Source organism: Bactrocera tryoni, chromosome 4, assembly GCF_016617805.1.
Source record: "Bactrocera tryoni isolate S06 chromosome 4, CSIRO_BtryS06_freeze2, whole genome shotgun sequence".
NCBI classification, from domain to species: domain Eukaryota; kingdom Metazoa; phylum Arthropoda; class Insecta; order Diptera; family Tephritidae; genus Bactrocera; species Bactrocera tryoni.
In genome coordinates, this window is record NC_052502.1 from 18,672,266 (window position 1) to 18,696,470 (window position 24,205).

Genomic DNA, 24,205 nt, shown 5'->3' on the forward strand with positions numbered 1-24,205 from the left:
GTGCGGTACGTGTGACTCGGGCGCGGAGAAATTTTGTGCCGGCTTAAGAGGACTACTAAATTTTGTATCTATGTACATACATACATACATATGTGTGCGCAAAAACAACAAATGCATGTGCATATAAATTGTTTCGGAAATCAGAAACCAACAATAAGTGAAGTGAACTTCGGAAAGCAGTGAATTAGAAATGCATTATGTGAATTGTATTTGATGGATACGCTTTGCTTTTGTAGCTCTCAGATACAAAACGATCGTCGGCGCACGCACACCAAGCAACCCCATAGTTAAAGCAGATACATATACATACATGTATGTATATGTGTTGTTGTTAGTGTTTTGTTGATAAATCGCAAAGCCAGCAGATACAAAATATGCGCGTGTAGTTGTGTGCGGGCCTTTGGAGCGGATTTTGCAGCCGTGTGCAAGTGTGTGTGTGTGTATCTGTGCGCCGCTGCCGCATGAATCATCTGTGAGTCGCACAAACGCTGCGAAACGAAGCAGAGAAAAGTGATAATAAAATAACAACAAGAAGTGTTTATAAATAAAATATAAATAATATTGAAAAGAAGATAAAAATAAATGCTAAAAACAAAAACAAACACCAACGACACAGTTTGCAGGCGACAACAACACAAGAACTATAATAATTTTACAAGTGAAGCAGCGACTTGACCGTAGTTGTTGTTGTTGTTGTTAAATAATTTAAACTGCGAAAATATACACACGTGTGTGCCTAACAGTAGTTTGTGATATGTGTTGCAGCCATTTTAAGCAATAAACGAAGGGTGAAATTTCTCTTGGCAAAACAAGCGAAAAAATAGCCACGGCAAAGCGCGGACGGACACGGTGTCTTTTTGCAATTAACGAAAGTATGCGAATAGCTGCATGTGTGTTAAACAACAACAACAAAACCACAAAATTGTTTTTGCTTGAAAGTTGAGCAATTAACACGCATTTCGCTGTGGAAGAAGCTGCAAAAAATAGTTGAAAAAAGTGTATGGAGATTTGAAAAGGTAAAGCATTTATTTATGCCACAAAGCACAGTTAGTTATACGCACATATGCATACTTATGTATGTACTCTGTATATATATGAACATATGAATGTAAGTATGCACATACATATGTACATATATCCCAAGAATCATAAAAACATTAAAAGCTAGTTAGCACTCGTGACAAGAATGCGTCGCTTGCAGGCAGCCAGCCGGTTACTGGGTGTGTGGGTGCAGCTTAAATAATTGTTGCAGCATTAGATGGCTGGCTGCATGCTTTTCTATGCGCTGCTCGGTCTAAAGCCTATCTCTATATATAAGTATATATGTACATATATACATATGTATATGCTAAGCATGCTTCCCCACTTACGTGTGCGTGTGTTTGTACCTGTGCAACTCGAGTTTTTGTAATCGTTTTGAGTCGTCTGGCGACTTGTTAAAAAGTAAACACAAAACGCAAGCACACATAGATATAAACATGCAAGCATACTTGCCTATATACACTCGGTTATATGCTTGCGCCAGCATCTACGCTCCGAAAGAAATATTAGTGGGGATGTTTAGGCAAATGATGAGCTGAAAAATCTCCTAAAGGGTTAGAGCCATCAAAAAAGTATAACTTTAAGGGATTACATGGGTTTTCTCGGCTAAAAAACAGGCTTTTTCCAAGATTTATTTTCATGTAAAAAATGAAATATTTTATTAAAATTTTTCATTGTTATATACACTATTAACAAAGAAATTCTGAAATGTTTGTAAAAAAATATTTTAAGCCCGCCCATTGCGACGTTATTTCCGGTGACCACTCGGAAAAAAAATACGCCCACGTTAGCGGGATAACTCTTTAAAGGCTCATCTAAGTGAAAAAATACCTCTTTTAGTTAAAACCTTAACTTAGAACTTGAAGGAAGAAAAAAATGAAAAATGTAGTTTTGACAGACATTTTTCCAAAAAAAATTAAAATTTCAGTGAAAATTTCGCGACAAAAATCCTTCATCAAAGCCTTTAAGAATTGTATCTCAAAGACCTTTGTAAAATTTCTTGAAGATTGGTTGAGTAGTTCTTGAGAAATCTCGCCAAACGACTTCAAAACACACAGTTTCGAGAAAAACTCCGAAACTAATACTCGGATCAACTTGAAAATTTACGACAATATTCTAAAAATTTTGTAGAAAAAAGTATAGCTTAAACATTTTATTCTGAGAAACTTATGGACTTTGAATGAAAAGACATTTGAAGCTCAGTCGACAAATCTCACCAGTAAACTATTAGTAGCAAAAAAAAAAAACAAAAATAAAACTGATACCACGGGTAGCAGTAAGCCCTTTGAGTTCGCTCCAATCAGCTTATTGAGTTTGGCCTTTGGGGAGTCTCGTGGTGGCTGCGGTTGACACCTAAATGCAGGTAAAATCGAAAAATTCAGTTTAGTGTGGAGTCACATTGCGGTCCAGGGGCCCACAGACCGGCAGAGGTTACCGTTCCCATGATAGTGGAGTCTACGTAACCGGAACGGACCCGGATTTTTTATCCGGTCAAGGCCTTTCAACTCGGCAGAATTCTGCCGTTACAATAACAACTGGCAAGCGATAAAACTCGGTCTAGAATACGACCAAGGTGAAAATGGTATCCCTTACAGCTTATCAATTGGAACCAAATACTGCTTGCAAAAGGGCTGTATTATTTGGAGCGCGGAGCATTGTTTTGATCTATATGCTTTTCAGCACCGTGAGGTTAGGCCATCAATGACAGGTACTCACATAAAACAAAACAGACGTTATTTATTTGAGTATAAAACAATATTTTTCAATAGCTTCACAATGAGCGACGATGATTTTAGGGTCTCTTTCTATTTTGAACAAACTGAAACACTGGTTCTTAATCTAAATAAGACTTGTTAGTAGGATGAAACTATGCTTTGAAGCATAAATGATTTAATAATCGGTGATTCATTTGGATTTTTTTGATATTGTAGTCGATCTCCTGGAGGATCTTCGAAAAAAGATATTTGGCTTGAGAAATCTACTTAAAATTAGCTAAAAAAAAATGTATTACAATAGATGATTGCAGGTAGCGATCCAAGATCTAGACAAAATGTTCATTCTTTACAAAATGACGACGTTAAAAAAAGTAATTTTTTCCCGAGTTTTCACTTCAGTTTAGCCTAAAATATCGTAGTTGTTTTAAAAATCTCATTTCTTCGATCATTTCCTGATTAATGTACGTATCTAAGAACGTCGTGTATAATTTTCAAATTGACCGGTTCAGCGGTTTTAAAGGAATATTCCTTACATACACCGAAAACAGCGCGGCAAAACAAGGCGCTTAAAGTTTTGAGAACCATTAAGTACAGAAAAAGTTCAACTTTGGCCGAAAAATTAGCAGTAAATTGTTTGCTAACAGCGTGGCAATATTGAAACAAAATTTCAAGTTGAGACGAGCCATAATCTCCGAATATCATGATTGATTGATTTGAACAACAAATGAAACTTACGGATCGGAAGACTTAGAAGTCACAGCAGATGTGACAGGGAGAATTTCTTTCTCACTTTTCTATCAATTGAATAATATTTCGACTATCCATAATTTTATAATGTTTTAGAGCCCCTAATTATACTTTAAGCGAAAAATCTATTTACTATTCTAGATTATTATTACTCTAGATAATACCGGAGACTGATTTATTTTAAACGAAAAAATTTTTTAATTATTTTGAAATGTTTTTAAAATGTGTACCAAGAAATTTGTACTTTTTCAAAATGATATGCTAAAATCGTTTAAATTCTTTGTTTTAGTCATTTTCGTCAAGTAACCACTGGGACTAATGAAGCCTGTTTTATCGCATAATATTAAAAAAAAATTATCACTTTTAGGAACTGCGTTGGAGAAAGCTGTTATCTTTTAATAGCAACTAAGATAGTAAAGTTGTATGTAACATATACACATACTTAGTTGCAAACTCATGAAAACTCATGAAAACTCATCAAGTTGTATGAAAGCACTTTATGAATCGATTATTTTACTCAAGTATTGTCTTATCAGGAAATCTGAAGAAAGAGTTTCTTATATAAAGAAACTATGGTACTTGTACTACGAAAAATACATATGTATGTATATATGAAGATAAATATAAGTATGTAGATATTAAAGAAAAAAATATTTTTAAAAATTTTATTTTTTTTTTTCGTATTAAGCAGTTAATTTCGTCCATTAGTGGTGAGCGGAAAGGTGAAATATTTTGCACGATCGATTTAAAGTTTAGTTATAAAAAACAATAAAGGAAGAAAATAAATTTAATATTTATTCCTAAATGGCATACATAGATGCATATAATGCCTTAAAAAGTAAAAATATTTCCTTTTCTAAGAGGTTACATGGATTTCCTCGGGTAGAAAAAACATTTTTGCAACAATTTTTTTTTCATATGAAAAATTAAATATTTTATTAGAATTTTTTATTGTTACAAACAAGAAATTCTGAAATTAAAAAAAAAAAAAAATATTTTAAACTCGACCATTTCCGGAACCCCTCGGAAAAGGAGGCATCCGCGTTGGCAGTATAAATCTTTACAGGATCATCTAAAGTGAAAAAATACGTGTTTTAGTTAAAACCTTAACTTAAAACTTGAACTAAGGAAAACAAATTTTTGCCCGACATTTTTACAAAAGACCAATATTCTAGAGGTGTTGTAGAGTTTAGTAAGTCAAAAAAAGCAAATTCGATCGTTTGAAACCCTTTAAACAAGGGGTTACTTGGGATGACCAAACTGTTAGCAACTTTTTTTTTGTAAACTTTCTTATTCACCTTACTAACATTTTTCAGCGGCTCAATTGCATTGTCTCCATGCACAAACACAAATGCAGTCGCTGCAACTCCAACGAAGCAACAAAGGCCAGCAGAGCAGTAAGGCAGTGAGGCGCTTTTGTGCGCACACGCCTATTCCGCTCACTGCCATTCAAGTACATAAATGCATGCAAACATATACACATATGTACATATGTACAACAATTAATAAACACTCCGAGTGATACAGACTTCCACGCACACAAACACACATACATAAAAACATGAAAAGCAAAAGCAAGCGGACAAGAGCCCATGACAGCAGCGACAACAAGACAGTGTGCGATTACAGATAAAATGCAGTGAAAAATGTGTCAGGCAAAAAACAGAAAAAATGAAGAGTGAATTTATTATCAGTAATTCAATATACATATGTACATAAATATGTAGGCCTGTACTGTATAGCCTGTCATAAAATAATTAAACATATATTTGAGTGAATACACTTGCTTACGCACATTACTAATAATTATACATACTATATATGTAAGTATGTACATATACATACATATATGAACATATGTAAAAATGTATATAATCACTTATCAAAGTGTAAAAATATTTTTTATCGCGCGCCTGTTATTGCTTTCATTCAAACTGAGTTCTTATTTATAGGCGGAGGGGTGCGGGGGGAAGAGTGTGAAAACCAAATACTCATCATTGTGGTCATAAATGCGGTTGCCTCGTATTAATAGCTTCAATTTTTTGAATTTTATTTTTTTTTATACAAAATTTCGTGGTGGCCAGCCATTCATTAATTCACTGGGGCACCACTTGGCAGTCCACATGTGTGACATATTGTTACTACTTTTATATACATACATATACATATGTATATGTTTTGCTGTGCCTAAAAATGCATCAGTTCACTCGTCAGTCAGACACCTGTGCGAATTCGCATTACAACAACTTTCATAATTTTGTTAACTTACAAAAACAACACACAATTTCAAAGACATTATTGAAATAGTTTTCTTTTTGCATATTTTTTCTATTTTTGCGTTTTTTAATCTATTTTAAATATAGAAAGTGATTGATTAATTTAGTATGTAGCTTGTCGCTAATTTTTGCTGCTATTTCGATGTGTTTAGAAAAATCTGTCAAATAATTGTTTGTCTATTAGTTATTGGTAAATAACATTGAAAAGTTTGTTTGCCAGCTATGCATGTAATCAATAATTGGCTTTAATTTGCCATAATTGCGATAATTTTTGACACGTTTGCGCCTAAGTATTTGAAGAAAGCTAAGCTTGAAGAAAATTTCTTCATAGCCAAAGGGGAGAATTTAGAAAATCACTATTTTCTTTACTTTTTAAATGGTGATTCATGTATTCATGAAACCTACTTGAAAGAAAAATAGTTTATAGATGATCTAAGATCGGAAAGAAGAAGGAGAAGGGGGAGGAGAGAATTGTTTGCATTTTTAAAAACGGGGTTTTCTCGATTTCCGGCAAAACTATGAGATCTATAGAAAAACATGTTGCAGGTAATGAAAAGATCTAATACTTTTATATTAACACCTTTGGACATAACCTCAAAATCTTTATAAAAAGTTGATAAAACAAAGTTTTTTGTTTTATACCTATTGGATTCACAACTTGTCATTATACATATACAAAAATGAGTTCACGCAATTACAATTCTCAACGCCATTTTTTCGTTTCATTATAACTCTTAACTTTATGAGACTATATGAAACCCCTTATGGATAAAAATTCTTAATTATTGAGAAAAAACATTTTCTTTTATTTGCTATATATTCTGACAAAAAAGTACCCGGAAATTGTAAATAAAACGCATAATATTTAATTTTTTAATTTTGTCATCTTCAAAGTAATCCCTACCAAATGTAATACACTTATGCCAACTCTTTTTTCAGTCTTCGAAACACTTTTTATAAGCACTTTTTGGGATGACCTTCAGCTCCTTCGGCAAATTTTGTTTTATCTCTTCGAACGGGTTCCACGGAGCGGCAATTTCACTTTGGGGAATAAGAAAAAATCACACGGAGCCAAATCTGGAGAATACGGTAGTTGATCGATGGTATTCAATGCGTTTTTGGCTTTAAATTCATTTGGTGTAAAATTCATGAATTGTTCTTCCACAATTCCGGTCATTACGCCTCAATGCGGCCAAATATAACTCCTTACTGACCGTTTGACCCTCCGGAACAAATTCCTTGATTTTTTAGCGGCTTTGGGGTGGTTTTTTGGTTTTAGCTCGTTTTTCCTCTATTCCGATGATTGTTGACTTCTTTGCATGTCAAACTCATAAACTCATTTCTCATTGGCAGTTATAATCCGCTCCATGAATGTGGAATCGGAATACGCACCATCAAGCATGTCCAAAGAGACCTGTTTACGTTACTCGTTTTGAAAAAAATTCAGCATTATCGGGACGAGTCGAGCAAGAATGTGTCACTGACAAACATACAAATCTAGAAAAAAAGTATTTCGATGAATGGGTTTTTGTGCGATATTTAAAATAAAAAGTCTTACAATTTTTTGCCCATAGCAGTATATCATTAAAAATACGAAATTATTATGAAAAGTATCTACAAAAAATTAAAGTTTCTAATGATATGTATTGTATATTGCAGTATGTTTATATTTTTTTGGTTAAGAGAATATTAAATCAAAAGAAAACTTACCGTTTTCTATTAAATAAGGAGAATTTCTTAAGAATATAGAAAAAAAAAACTGGAAATTGTGTCTCAATTTGATTGTCAATTTTAGGAAAAATCAAGTCCATATTTAAAATAAAACTGCAATTAAATATAGGTAAATATTATATTATGCAATATTATTACAATTATGTAACATAGCTCTTTCGTTTTATATCCGCAGCTGTAACACAGATTGGAAATACTTACATACATGTATACATACATACATACATACATATATCATGACATATGTGAATATACAAACATATGCAAATACAGGTTAGCTACCTAACACGTTTTCGATTTCAAGCACCCATACATACATACATACATGCGCGCAAATCACACGAGCTTCACTCAGAGCTGCTCCTAAATGTACTGTACGCTATGGCTGCATTCTAGCCTAGTGCTAATTTTTATGATCAGCGATACACACCTTTAGAGGTGTGGATATTGTTACATGAATTTTTTAGATATTTTGTATACATACATACATACATACATACTTGTATATATATACATTCATCAAATCTTACTATGATTATAAACCAGCAGTGTTTGACAACTGACTGGATTACACTGAGAGTATAAAAGTGAGAGTACACATATTCTCATACATAAACATTGAGCAACGAATCGTAAATCATAGAGCATTTGAGTTACTTCTTCGATTCTTTTAAAATGCTACTATTTCTTTCTTTCTGTAGAATATTCAATGGATCACCATGCTCCAACCCAGTTTGATCACGGCTCATTTTCTTGTATTTTTGTGAAATGAAACACTGTTAGCATTTTTATTTGTGGCTGTCACTTTGGCGATACGCTGATTCGTCACTTAATAACGCCATTTTAAACTAATATTTTATGTTTTCTATTTTAAGTTCATAGAGAAAGTTTCTTTTCGAATTTCTTTGCTTCTTACGACACCAGAGAAACGCTGCCATAATATGAAGCAAATTAAGTAATAAGATGAGCAGAGTCTCTAAATAAGCTGCACAAGCTGTAAATTTTAATTGAAAGAGAAATTATTTGCTATTACATATGTATATACTATAATAGTTAGTACATACATATGTATGTAGTATATACCAGTAAGTATATAAAGTAGCTTTTGACGTTTTTCTAACTAATTTAACATAACAAACTTGGAAGTTTATCTCACCGAATCCTTTTTTGCAAAAGAGAATGCCAACGTTTTTGCCAATCTTCAAAGCGTTTTTGTATATGCTCGGGCTCTTCAAGCATTGTTGCCTTTCCCGTCGAGCATAACATAATACATATATACAATTACATCTTAAAGTTTTAGAGATTTTCCGTAATGTCATCAATGGTATGAGCGAAAGTTTCACAGTTCGTTTCGTTTTTGATGTTCTGTGTCGCAATCTATTTCTAAAATTTTTTGAGCTTTCGGTAAATGGCTTCCATATGTATTACTTACATATATGTATGTACATATGTATATGAGTTTATGGAAATCAAATGCGTAATTTCGCACTCTGTTTTAAAGCCAGTGCTCTTAAGTCTTCTGGAGTTGTGAAAATATTTCATCAGAGCCATCTGGATTACATACAATTACAAAGTCGTAAAATAACTTCTATTTTGCCTTATTTTATGCTGGCTTTTGCGACATAAAAATTAAATCAATAATTTCTGTTTTTTGTTGTCAATTTAAGATTAATTATGTAGTCTTGACTTGTGGTCATGGACGCTATACGCAAGAACAACGTGTTCAAGTGTCAATAAAACAAAGAACCATTCAATGTAATGAAAATATTGCTGACGTTCAGGCAAGTAATGCTGAAGACCGCAGTTTGTCGATTCCAAGAAGTTCCCAAGAGTTGAGACTGTCCCAAGCCACAACCTGGCGAATTTTAAGGTCTTTTGTGAACGAGAGTAAGACGAAATATCTCCTGTCATCAAACATATAGTCGTCGCAGTCGCCACTTGCCTTCCAAGTTACTGTTGACAGACATAACATCGAAATCGTAGATAATTTCGTTTATCTGGAAGCCAGTATTGACACAAAGATTAATGTCAGAATCGAAATCCAAATCTTGCCAACAGGTGCTACGTCGGATTGAGTAGGTAATTGAGAAGAAAGTTCTCTCTCGTCGAACAAAGACCAATTCACAAGTCACTCGTCATCTCCGTTCTGCTATATGATGCAGAGACATGGACGATGACAACATATGATGAGTCAGCGTTAGAAGTGTTCGAAAGAAAGGTTCTGCGGAAGATTTATGGACCTTTGCGCATTGGCAACTGCGTGTACCGCAGTCGATGGAACGATGAGCCGTACGAGATATACGGCGATATTGACATAGTTCAGCGAATCAAGAAACAGCGGCTGCGCTGGCTAGGTCACGTCGTCCATATGGATGAAAACATTTCAGCTTTGAAAGTATTCGACGCAATTCCCGCCCGGGGAAGCAGAGGAACACGAGTTTCCACTTCGTTGGAAAGACCAGGGAGAGAAGGCCCATCTACACTTGAAATCTCCAACTGGCGCCAAACACCGAAAAGGAAGCCCGACTGGCGCGCTGTCGTAAGCTCGGTCTTAACCGCTTAAGTGGTGTCTTTACCAATAAAGAAGAAGAATGATCAGAACTAAATTGAGCAATAATAAATAAATAAAAACTGATCAAATTTGACCCGGACTGACCACATTTTAACAACACATGTTCACGTATTTTAATACAAATCTTTATAATACATAGACTTTAAGTAGTGTGTCGAATCAATACATAATTAATCTATACCACCTGATCAAATTTGAGCCGGATTGACCACATTTCAACAACACATTTCATGTATTATAATACAAATCTTTATTATCGGCTTTAAATAGGGGTCTGAGTCAATAAAAACATGTCTAAGCTTAATCAAAGTTTCCTTACACTTAAGCCTCTGCAGGGATTTCCATGGTAAAAATCGGTAGACAAACTTTTCTTGTCGTAATTGTTTGCTTATATGTAAGTCACATCTATTGTTACGGATGTTCTATTTTTCGATTTTTGCTTTTGATTGGTATATTATTTCCGAGGTTAGCATTACTATCGAAGAGGTTCTTAAAACAATTCTTCCAAAAATAAACAGTGTTCATTTACAGCTCAATCTTGAAATTCACTTTCCATATCTGCTTTAAGTGACGGTGAAATTTTGTGAACAACGCACTGCATTTGTCAACTAAAGTCTTTTCTATAGAAACCCGCATTGATATCACGATAAAACTGAATCATCGAATAAATATCTATAGATTAGGCATTTATGTATGTATATACATATGTACATATATACTACTGGGAGTTAATGAGTGTAAGAATATAAGAATTTCCAAGTAGTAAGAGCAGTAAGGCGTTAGTTCTTACCTTGTTTGCAGTGCCTGAGTGTTTTTAAAGTAGATCAACTCAACAGATTAATAGATAATATAGTATGTCGGAAAGTTATATATTATTTACAATAGGCTTCTTTAAATTGATAAAATTTTTCCAATAGATAAAACCCTTATTATGTCTTCAGCACAAAACAAAAATTAAGTAATTTTAAAAAATTACCTCACACAAATTTTTCCAAAATTGGTTCCAACCTCTCTAAAAAGCCTAAATCAAGTGGCCATATAAATAATAGCCGAAGTGCGTATCAATTGAATCCAGTATATAAATATCAAAACGTGCTGAACCGACGTTAGTCTGGAGTCCATCCGATTTATTGCATGAATCATGCCGCTATATTGCGGAATTAAGTATATCTACACATACACTGTATAAATTTAGATTTACATTTACGTTGTGCTTGAGTACACACGAAAATTTATTATTTAATAATTATATGACTAATAGTACGAGCTCTTACATATTTACAATGCGATCGTGTTTTGCTTTTATTATAGCTAGCTATTTTTCGATAGCATCGTAGATATGGCATATACATACTTATATATAGTATATATATGTATGTACATAAAAACAAACATGTATATCAAAATTATTATTCACACCACGCCGCTAATATCGAGGTAATTATAATGTCTCTAACTAATTTATTGAGGGCTTTGACATTCAAACAAAAAGAATAGAGACTGAAAACAAAGAGAGTGTAAAATATTATCATAAAAAGGGATAATTTAATTTTTTTCAAAATGCCAACATTTTTTTAAAATGATTTTTTATGCAAATTGTGAGAGTTTAAACGTCAACTAGTTATACTAGCTCGCTAGATTGAGGGAGAGTATCACTTGCTGGAAAAAGGTTTATTAAGTTTGCCACATCATTGTCAAGAACTTGTTTGTAACACCCAGAAGAAAACTTGCAACCTTAAAATATATAAAAAATGAGTGAGTTTACAAACCCTCCAAGGCAAAAGTCTAATGGTGTGATATCACACGATCTTGGCGGGCAATCGACTGGCACAAAACGTGAAATTATCTGTACACCGGAGTATTCTCTCAATAAATCCATTTGTTGATGTGTTGTGTGAGAAGTGGTACCGTCTTGTTGAAATCAAATGTCGCCGAGATTACGAGCTTCAGTTTCAGGCATCAAAAAAACAAAAATAAAAAAAAAAAAATACTTAGTCGGTTATCATGGCATAATGACGGTTGACATTGACGGTTACGTTCTCACCGGCATCATGTTTGAAGAAATATTTACCAATGACTCCACCGGCCCACAACCACACCAAACCGTTGTTTTTTTGGATGAAATGACAGCTCTTGAATCTCTTTAGGTCGCTCTTCGTCTCAAATGCGGCAATTTTGCTTGTTTACGTAGCCATTGAGCCAGAAATACGCCTCATCGCTGAACAAAATTTGGCTCGAGAACGTCGGATCTTCTTGGAACTTTTCAAGAGCTCATAGAGCGAACCGATGTTGTTTGGGTAGGTCGAGTGGCTTCAGTTCTTGCAGAAGCTGTATTTTGTACACTTTCAATTAAAGATCTCAACGTAAACTGCGCCATGTCATTCCATACGTCAGTCCGAGTTTCTGCGCACAGGGCCGAATCGACTCTTTCAGCTACGGCTGCTATATTATCTTCACTGCGTGTTGAACGTGGTCCATTCGGTCGAATATTATCCAATAATGAATGCTGGGTCTCAATATGAATGATAGTATTGCGATTAGTACGCTCAGTAGGCCGATTATGTTGACCATAAGTTGAGCGAAGCGCACGAAACACATTCTTTACAGAACATGAATTTTCGTAATAGAGTGGAAGGATTTGTAAACGTTGTTCAGGCGTTAGTCTTTCCTTGAAGAAATGTCAAATAATACTGAACAAAAGTAATATGACACGACTTACGCGAGATCTGTCAAAAAAGGCTATTCAAAAAATTAGCTCTACTTGGATCAACCGTAACGTAGGATCGCTCTTCACATTTTTGGTTGAGAGTAGGAAATTTTTATTAAAGCTTTTAACGCAGTTTTAACTGTAAAAGTTGATAAACACGATGAAAATAACAATATTTATTTGTTTTAATTTTTTGCTAATAACATTCAAGGTAGTCACGTTTACACTGCTTTGGCATTCCAGTTAAGTCTGATATTTGAATTCGGCACCTTTTGGGTTTCAAGAATTTGAAACTTTGATGGCATAACCCTGACACTATTTTGATGGAAAAAACTTATGTAGATGAAAATGTCAAAGTGAAATGTATCGAATTCACTCAAAACAAGTTTAAAGATACTTGAATTGTAGCTCAAGGAAAGCCTACATTGTACTTACATATATAGAATATTTCAATTCTGGTGAAAAAAATTCTTGGGCGCAATTTCCGGTATAATTTGAAGATAAATATTTCTTTATGTACACTAAATTTATATACATTTTTTTCATTTTCTATACTTCATTCAAACAAAATCTGTAGTATTCAGATTATTTGCGTATTTCATAAGGTAATCGTCAGCAATTCTTCACGCGCCTTCTTAGCTTATGGCTCTGTGACTCCAATAATATTATTTTGTTATTTTTGATATCGAATTTTAACAAGTAAATTGTCAGAATTCCTTTGATATTCCAACACATGAAATGGAAAATAACTGTGTGGCCAATATTTCGTGCTTCCCCCTCCCCCGTCATTATGCATTAAAAAGGCCATTTGCAAACGCAGATTTCGATTTCGTTCGGTCTAATTGGCAGAAATATGAGTTGCCGCGACTCAACGAGTCATCAAATTAAGTGGCGCGGCGCAAAATTGCAATGAAGCAGGAAATACTCGCATACTCATACGCACACACCGACACACACACACACATGTGTGTAGATATGTATGAAAGCAAAAATTCGCATTTTAGTTTGTACATCGAGCCCTTTTTAATTTATTTGACCGAGTCTAGTGTGCTTGTTGTCGTTGATTTTTGCTCTTTTGTTCTTACACTGCTCTATGTGTGTTTGTATGTGTGTGTAGTTAATAATTGTCGTTATGTATGTGTGCGTATTTATATTAATTTGTTTGTTTACTTGCCTTTTGCGTGAGTTTTGTTGATAAACAAAAGTTGCTGATCTTACAAGACGAATGAACTCGAATCGCAAGCGCTAGAGTCAGATTGGCTGTTATTCCTCTTTAACAATACGAATTTTAAATTAGGGTGGGCGAGAATGTTTGCGAGTGAAATAAATACATTTTTGCCTGCAGTAAGATGAAAGGATGTATGAGTTTAAGAATAATAATTTTTGATTGATGATCATCCTCTTCTTCTTTATTGGCGTAGACAACGCTTACGCGGTTATAGCCAAGTTTGCAACAGCGCACCAGTCATTTCTTCTCCGTGAAATTCAAGGTACCAAGTGTAGTCAGATCCTTATCCATCTGAGCTCTCCAACGAAGTAGAGGTCTTCCTTTTCTTCGACTTCCACAGGCGGTTACTGAATCAAAAACCTTCAAAGCTGGAGTGTTCTCTTTCGTCCGATCAACTTGGTTTAGCCGCTGTTTCTTAATTTGCTGTACTAGGTCAATGTCGTCGTATATCTCGTACAGCTCATCGTCCCATCGACTGCGGTACTCGCCATTGCCATAACTCTGCTGCAAAACATTTCTCTCGAACACTCCTAAGGCCGACTCTTAAGATGATGCCATTGTTAATGGCAAGCCGCTTGTTTCAAGATGAACGCCCGTTCGCAGCCCCCCTACTAGTGAACAGACATTGCAATTAGACTTCAGCGAACCCAAATATGTCGAAGTGGTTCCGCTGAAGCTTACTCTCTTTTGACCTTGACCCTAGGCTAACTACCGAAAGAGTAGGAATTGGGTATAGTCGAGTGACTGTAACTGGTTAGCCAGAAGCATGGCTATACCCCACTTTATAACAAAAAAAATCAGATTTTCTAAAGTAAAAAAATCAAAAAAGAATTACAGCATTTTGTCCAACAGAAATTCATAATTTTTCTGTTTTTTTAATTATCTTAACTTTTACTTCAAATAAAGAACGACCCTAATACTCACTATAATGAGTTTTTTCTTCATTTCTTCGACACACGCGTTGTTTTCATATTTGCATTTGTTTGCTGTAGTTTTTGTAGCGAGCTAAGCTATTCTCTTGGTTTGCTGTTGTGCCAATTCGCATATTAAAATTATGTCGCCAACTTGTTGACATACAAATGCAAAATATTGCTTCACTTGTGCGCTTTTGTGCGAAGCTCAAGTGCCGGACTCTGCATGCCACTGCATAGTTGAGTAATAAGTGGTTGTATGTGTGTGTGGCTGGGATTATCTACTCGCTATAAATACCTACATATGTATGTATATATGTGTGTGTATATCTAATGAATTTTAATTGCAGAGAACAGCAAGAGTTTCTATACAGCAACTCCAATAACAATAATAATTTACAATGAACTTTAAAGTTGTCTCACGAACAACTTTCAATAACAGTTTGAGCACCACTGCAATGTGTAATATGATACAAGTGGACAAGAATGCTTGTGTGTGCTTTATTGCACATGTCCAATAGTTGCAATACTTGTAATAAATAATTTTTTAACCGTGAATGCATGCATTTCTAACGAATTGTGCTTGGCAAAGTAAATTCTGAAATTCTTTGTTTTGTTTCGCTTTGTCACCGCTTTGCACACAAACATGTCTTAAATATTTGCTCAGCGAAGTTGTTTGGTTTTGTTTTTGCCTTTAAGCCGTAAAGGTGCAGATTGGTGGAAAAATATACATAAACATTTTTGTTGTAGTATTTTATGTAACAAAGTTGCATACGAATAATTGTATGTAAGAAACACGACGGCAATCAAAGCTGCAGCTGCATGGCGATTTCACATTCTTGACTTGGATTTGGATTGGAAATGAGGTCTAAACATCTGTTGAGGGTTAATATGGGAAATAATTTTTATTCCACTAGATTTAAACTGGTAAGCTAGACTTAAATGTAAATGTACATGGCCCCAAAAGTTTAACCAAGAAAGCTACTTGAGTGTCGAAAACGGAAAAATGTCACAGGGAGTTAAATCAAGCGTTTTTCAAGCCTCTTACTAAAGTTTTTTTCGAGAATCTAAATATGGATAGATTCTAACAGCGTACTAGATGAGGTTCTTGAGCTCTTCACAAAACACAATGGGATTCGGTGACAAGGCTACGCCGACGACAATATTATAATGGTAATTGAAAGTTCGTGAATACTCTCTGCGATGTCGTCCAAAGGGACTTAGGTTAGGTTAATCTGGTAGGCCAAAAAGTCACGCATAGAACAGTTTTGGACCTATCTATCTCTATGTCAACTATAGCAATAAAAAGAGAAAGTCAAAAGTTTAACAATATGGCAGCAGCGGTGCCAAATCTCACTCAAAGGACAGACTAATATCCATGGAGACCTGGATTTCTACCTAACCCAACTACTAAGTGGACATGGTTACTTTAGAAGGTACCTCTACAGACTCCAGCATGACATTAGTCCGAACTGTCCGACATGTTCAGAGTGCTTTGAAGGCTCTGAACAGGTATTCGTTTATTGCATTCGCTTTTTAAGTACAAGGGAAAAACTTAAAGCAACACTCGGTGGTAGTTTTAAGGTGGAAAATTTGACGACACTCGTGAGTTAGTCCACTGAGAACTGAAAAGCTGTCAGCGGGGCGGCAGCCTTAATCATGACAAACCTGAGACATATGTATAGAGTAGTATAGGCGTATGTCAGTCCATGCCATAGAGGAGACTTCAATGTCTTATCACTCCCACGAAGTAATAATTAATCAGGTGTTACCGTGGGAGAGACAGGTATACGCCATGCAAAGTTCCTAAGAGGTTACAATCTAACAAGGTATAAACCCTGGGCATTGCAGGTTCAAGAAGCACCTATATAGCCTCTTTTCCTAACGGTATGTCAACTCCTAAGCACCCGATTCTAGATTCATAGCAGCATATGGACGCACGATCAAAGCTCTTGGGTCTATACTTGTATATTCAAGAAGTATTTTTAGATAACTTTATTTACATTTTTTTTGTTGCTTTGTTTTATCGTGTTATACGAAAAACTAATTTTGATCAACGAAACCAGCTATTTACCTGCAATACACAAATCATTGACGAACATGATTGCAACGCTCACGATTACTTGTTGCTTTTATTGGTAGCCACACTTGCCGCTCTCTACACCCGAAGGCCAATGAAAGCGAAGCAAAATAAATGATCTTGCCAAATAAACACACGATGAGGTTCCAAATCGAACCGCTAAACACACCTCAGCGCTGCTGGAAATCCAGCGGCGGGTAGCGCAACTTCCCATCACCGTTGTCGAATTGAACAAAGGCAGAGGTTATGTAAAATTTCAATACTTTGCATATTTGCAATACAATGACAATGAAAATGATCAATAAAACCAAAAACAAAAAAACGATTGCACTCGCTGCCTTTCACCGCTTAGTCGTTGCATCTCTTTGAATTCGGCTGAGGGCGCGCAGGGATTTTGAGCAATGAAAGCTTTACAAATTTCTCATTGATTGTTACACAAGCCGAGCTTCGCTGCAATTTAAATGCATTTTTATACTCTCGCAACAATGTTGCTAAGGAGAGTATTATAGTTTTGTTCACATAACGGTTGTTTGTAAGTCCTAAAACTAAAAGAGTCAGATATAGGGTTATATATACCAAAGTGATCAGGGTGACGAGTAGAGTCAAAATCCGGATGTCTGTCTGTCCGTCCGTCTGTCCGTCCGTCCGTCCGTCCGTGCAAGCTGTAACTTGAGTAAAAATTGAGATATCATGATGAAACTTGGTACACGTATTCCTTGGCTCCATAAGAAGGTTAAGTTCGAAGATGGGCAAAATCAGCCCACTGCCACGCCCACAAAATGGCGGAAACCGAAAACCTATAAAGTGTCATAACTAAGCCATAAATAAAGATATTAAAGTGAAATTTGGCACAAAGGATCGCATTAGGAGGGGCATATTTGGACGTAATTTTTTTGGAAAAGTGGGCGTGGCCCGCCCCCTACTAAGTTTTTGTACATATCTCGGAAACTACTATAGCTATGTCAACCAAACTCTACACAGTCGTTTTCTTCAGGCATTTCCATATACAGTTCAAAAAATGGAAGAAATCGGATAATAACCACGCCCACCTCCCATACAAAGGTTATGTTGAAAATCACTAAAAGTGCGTTAACCGACTAACAAAAAACGTCAGAAACACTAAATTTTACGGAAGAAATTGCAGAATGAAGCTGCACCCAGGCTTTTTTTAAAAAATTGAAAATGGGCGTGGCCTCGCCCACTTATGGACCAAAACCATATCTCAGGAACTACTAGACCGATTTCAATGAAATTCGGTATATAATATTTTCTTAACACCCTGATAACATGTACGAAATATGGGTAGAAATCGGTTCACAACCACGCCTTCTTCCAATATAACGCTATTTTGAATTCCATCTGATGCCTCTTCTGTATAATACGAGTATATACATTAGGAACCAATGATGATAGCGGAATAAAACTTTACAAAAATACGGTATTTGAAAAATATGTAAATGACGTATAATGAAATCTCGATTATCACTTTTATGTGTGCGAGAGTATAAAATGTTCGGTGACACCCGAACTTAGCCCTTCCTTACTTGAAAGCCATTTTTTATGTGTGTGCTTGTGTGATAAAAGATTTTAAATATCAATGAAGAAATATTGGAATTACTTCGTTACTTAAGAAAGCTCTTAGCCAGCTGCTGGTTACGATAGCAGTGGATGGTTGATGTGTGGTCTGTACATACATATGTAAATATTCCATGTTTGTATATATATGTACATTTATGAGTATGGAAATCGGCGTGGCTTGCTGTTTAAGTGCAGCTTAACTTACTTTTTCAAGTGCCTTTTAAAAAAAACTTATGAATTAATGTGGTTTAAAAAGTAATAATATTTTTTTGTTGTTGTTAGTTATTACAATTTAAAAAAAACTAGCTTTTTTGTTCTTCAAATTAGTATTTTGATGATTTTTAAACCTAATATGTAGATATTAAATATTTAAGGCTTCTGCACAGTGGTGCGGAGTTGATCAAAATTTCAAAAATAAAAATTATAAATGGTTCTCTCATTTAAATAAAATAATTTATTTAACACATTTTTTGAAAATATATAGTTTTTTGTTTTAAGTTTTTCACCACTAAGTTAGGTTAGATTAAGTTAGTCTAGTAGGCCAATAAGCAGCGCTTAGATCAGTTTTGGTCTTTTGTTATACCAGATGGAGTTTAGTTACTAGATCCAAGAGGAGTAGTCATCCTTTAGGATGCCTGCGTTTGACGCTAATTTTAGCAGACTCTGCGGCCTCACTATCGAAACCTCCTCCAATGTATCATACCGTGGACACCCCAGATGCTTACAGCATAGTCTTGCCAATGCAGGGGAAGTGCACAAGAGATGCTCCATTGTTTCCCTGGTGCCCTACTGTAGACATTTCTTGCAGTCTTATCGATTTGTCAGCGTGTGTCCCCACCAGATAGTGAGCAGTAAGTATTCCCATCATTTTTCTGCAGTCTCTCTCTCTCGAGTGTCAATAAGAATTTTGTGTACTTCCGATCTACCGTCTTGCACATGACTTTTGCTGTTTCGCATCCAGGAAGATCGTTTCATCGGGTTTTGATTTTCTTTACCATGCTTCTGTTGAGTTCGTCGCATATTCAATGCATAGGTTTCCCAAAGTTGATCTCGTTTTCTGATGCTAACCGCACTTTATTCTTAGCAATCTTGTCTATTATTTCATTGCCCTCGATGTCTTTGTGAGCTGGCATCCAGTAGAAATGAAGTTGCTTACTTCTAGCAACACTTTCCACTGCTGCTGTGCTTCCCAAGACACTTCCGGCCGATATGATAAGAGGTTACTGTCTTGATTGTTGCTTGGCTGCCTATGTAGATCCTACCTCTGGAATTGCCTACAGGTGCATTAGAGGCAAGCTCCGCGGCTTTCGCAATAGCAAAGACTTCAGCTTAAAAGACTGTCTATAGGTGGCAGGCTTAGTACCAGTTCAAGAACCGTCGTTGAAGATGTTCTTAAAGTTCACGTTATGCACAGCGCAGCGAGCCTCTGAAACCTTTCCATTCGCTTCCGGTAGATGTATTTCCGTAAGCCTATACACCATACAACTGCATCGTAGAGCAGAATTGGTCTAAGAATGGCTGTGTAACACTAGTGCATGAGAGAGGGAGAAAGCCCCAGGTTGTGCCGATCATATGCAAAGTTGTGTTCCATTTATCGAAGGGAGCGTCCATATAGGAATTTCGAGCTCTCTTGTGAACACAAGCAGATCCGTTTTCTCCGAGTTCAACCCCCGTACCGCTTGCGATGCGCAGTTCTGGACTGACAATGGTAGTCATAATACTGCTAAAGGTCTGTAGAGACCTACCCGTTATTAAGATGACAATGTCGTCCTCATATGTGACTATCTTAGGGGCTTTGCCTTCCAAGTTCTTTAGCAGTTTATTCACCACTAATATCCACAGAAGCGGAGATAGCACCAAAACTCTTTCCGGTGACCATCACTAATCCTTGAAGGATCAAAAGTTTCTTTAATAGATGATCTAGTGGTTGATCGCAACTTTTTTTTAAACCTTGAAGAGGGTCTATTCAATTTGCCACGGAGTTTGTAACACCCAGAAGGAGCTAGACCTTAATTTTGTTTTTTGAAAAGATTTACCGTAACTAAATTTTTTAAACTCCAGCATCACTACAGCAACCGAATGTAACTTAACACCTACCTATAAACTTATTCTGTTATAACCTAAAAATGTATTCACCATAACCTCATTTTTCCAAACCATGTACATAACTCTTTACAAACACTCGAACACACACTTTATTTTTAGCGTTTTTCGTTTTTCACTCTTTTCAGTTTCAATATGGAACAGGAGGACTCTTGCCGACCCGTACCCGCGCCGCGTCGCCTCTACCCCGAGCTGCGCAAAACCGACTATGAAAACGTCACCGTCGAGTTGATTAATAAAAACCTCAACATCAACTCGGAAAATATACACACAGTCACAAATTGCACCGAGAAAGTGCCAAATAATAAAATCTTCTTCGGCACGCACTCGGATCAAGAAGATGCCGGCAGCGTCGGCACACGCAAGTCCATACTAACAGAAACAAATGACTTGTATGGACCCAATGCAAATGAGGAGGTCACGGCCGCACCCATCTATGCCACACCAACACCGGCGCCGCGGCCACGCAAACCCCAAAACACGGACTTCGAGAACGCGAATAGCATCTACGAGAATACAGCGCTACGCAGCCCCTCGCCAAAAACGCCGTCACTCTATCCACAACTGCCGCGCGCCACCGGCGCCATCAGCAAGGAAACTTCTCCTAACACATCGACAGCATCATCGCCATCGAACAATCGCTCGGCTATGCGTAAAGCGCCCGATCTGCCACCGAAGACTTACCTCAGCGTAGAACGGGAGCGCGCCAATCGCGCACAGCGCTATTCCATCGGCAGCGAAGTGTCCACCACGAGCAGTTACAATGTGACCATGGATGGTGGCGGCAGCGCTTTTGGTGAGCGCTCATTCAGCGGCAGCTACAAACAGAAATCGGCCTCCAATGCAACGCTGAATTCATCCTTGGACGGTTCGAATGAGAGCGGCGATAATGCAAAATTCAAATCACCTTCACCCGGGTATGTAAGCGACGTAGGTGGCAAATGCAATCTGAACCGTTATGTGTCGCACAATGCTAGTGATATTAGCGCACACGATGATGATTACGATGTTGACGATGACGTTGAGGTTGATATTGCATTTGATAGCGACGATAGTGGCCGCAACAACAACACCAACAGCAACCAATTGAACAATCAATTCACTGGCATTGCCGCTGGCAACCAAACGACAAACGACAAAAGCGCATTCACTGCACTCACCAATGCCCCTGACACCAACGCAATTGCGTGCAATCAAACTAAAGTCAACAAGTAATGCTTATCACTTTATGAACCGTTACACGCATTTTCGAAATATTTGTAGTTTCATTTAAATGGTTTTTAGTTTATTTTGCATGCTTATTGGCGCTAACATTCCTCGAAACGGTATTTTGGCAATTAACTGGTGTTTGTATATAATTTTTGCACTGCCTGCTGATATACTTACATATAAACATATAGTTGGGTATAATTTAACGCACATAACTGTACTTCTAATAAGTTTGTTATTGGTTTAATGCACAGTAACATTTTTAACAAACATATTTCCACCAAATTTTTTAAGAATTTGATATTTGTTTAGCGTGTTCGAAGGAGTAGCAGGCAAGGAACTAAGTTCAGGAACGAAATATACAAAACAGGATTTAAATATTATTATTTTTTATTCAACACAGTTTCCTTCAAAGGTGATGCACAGATTACAGTGACTCTTTAACCCTTCTATACCATTTTTGTAGTACGATTTGTCCGTTGCTTGAAAGTGGGCCTCAGTTTCGGTGATCACCTCTTCATTCGACCGAAATGGTCACTGAGGGCCGGTTTGGGAGAATACGGTGCACTTTGAAACCCGATTCATATAATTTTGTCATCGTTTTCACTGAATTTTTACAGGGTGCACAGAGCTTCCTCAGATCCAAATATTGTGGATTTTTCTGATGTTTTCGTTTCTTCTCTCGACTCTTCATTAAACCAAGTTTTTGCTTCAATTTCTCCCATCAAAAAGCAACATTTTATCAACTCGCAAAATTCCTTTTTATCCCTTTTTTTCACAATAACAAAAGTTGTTTCACTCATAGATATAATTCACATACTAATGATCTGTCAGCTCTCTAATGGACTGGGTTTCATTTGGTTTTATAAAAATTAAAATGTTTCACAAAAAATATATAACCAAGTTTTCTGTGTCCCTTCTTCATTTTCCTTTTAATAACTTTAAGGTTTTAAGGGGTTAAAAGTAGATTAATGACAGAGGAATTCTTATAATTCCTTTCTGACTTAAGCTGCGAAGAATAAAGACGGTTTCTAAGCCCTTTTCCGCCTTTGCAAAGAGACGTAAGACCACAGTTGTGCCTTTTCGGAGTTAATAATTGTAACAGGTGGTGCCAAAATTACCTTCCCGTGTTTTTTAGAAAATAAAAGACCTTTTTTAAAAAATGAAAAAGTTTGATTCTGCTTGTGGATTATTTTTATTTGGTCTTTTAAATTTTTTTACATCAAGCCGAGAATATGATATCATGCAGATAGCCGCCGCCACAGTTGATTGTCATTTGAGCCCTTTTTATGGCATTTTCCATCATTTTGACCAGAACTTCCGGCGATAGGTCCTCACATTCAAGACGGATAGTATCTTTAAGAGCTGCAAGAGTCTGAGGCTTGTTGACGTAAGCCCGCGAATTCAAAAAGCCCCACAAAAAGAAGTCTAGAGCGGTCAAATCAGGCGATCAGCCAAAACGGAAGTATAGGCGCCCGGGAAATGCATCCTTCAGCATATCGGTTGTGGCACGCAGTGTAGCGTACCATTGTTTATTTACGTGTATTTCGCATGTGTTTACTACAGGGTCCAATAATCGAAGTGTAACCAATTAAAAAAGCCATAAATTCGGTTTGGAAAATTATTTTTATTTATTTTAAAGTACAAAATGTGTGAAAATAATCATAAATTCAGGACCAATTCACTTTTGTTCGATATGACCACCTTTTGCCTTAACTATGGACTTGAGACGGTCAAAAAATGAATCGCAAGCTTCCCGAATGTGACTTGCCGGTATTTTGGCCCACTCACGGACAATGGCTTTCTTCAGCATCTCGAGACAGGTGTATTTTTTACTTCGCACCTTACTCTCCAAAATGGTCCCGAGAGAATAATCCATTGGATTCGCATCTGGTGAATTCGAGAGCCATTGTGTGGTCGTAATGAAGTTCGGAACGTTGTTTTTCAGCCATTCTTTGTTCACTCGCGCTTTGTTAGACGGTGCTGAGTCTTGTTGAAACGTCCATGGTTTGCAACCGAAATGTTTGTTTGCCCACGGCTTCAAGGCAGCCTCCAGAACACTTTCCCGGTAATATGTCACATTTACTTTGACGCCAGGCTCGATGAAAACAAGTGAAGAGCGCCCAACTGCGGTGACAGCGGCCCAAACCATTATTTGTGGCGAATGCTGACTCCTGGTGGCCAACCGATGACTTAGATTCTCGTATGAACGGTCGGTCAAGTAAACCTTATCGTTTTGAGAGTTTACGAATTGCTCAATTGGAGCAACTGCTTCGCTCTCTCAAGTCTCGCATGTTGCTGCTTCGG

The 24,205-nt window shown here is 36.6% G+C and overlaps 1 protein-coding gene across 2 annotated transcripts in view; it reads left to right on the forward strand.

Annotated features, from left to right (window-relative positions):
• Window positions 1-24,205, forward strand: part of LOC120774204 — a 35,157-nt gene continuing 10,952 nt past the window's right edge. Inside the window, exons 1-2 of one of the 2 annotated variants that reach the window (XM_040103647.1) lie at window positions 1-1,016; window positions 20,818-21,900. In XM_040103647.1, coding sequence (XP_039959581.1) covers window positions 20,825-21,900 — 1,076 coding nt within the window. In that variant the 5' untranslated portion in view covers window positions 1-1,016; window positions 20,818-20,824. The remainder of the gene's footprint in view (window positions 1,017-20,817; window positions 21,901-24,205) is intronic. The other variant, XM_040103648.1, reaches the window with a different exon arrangement.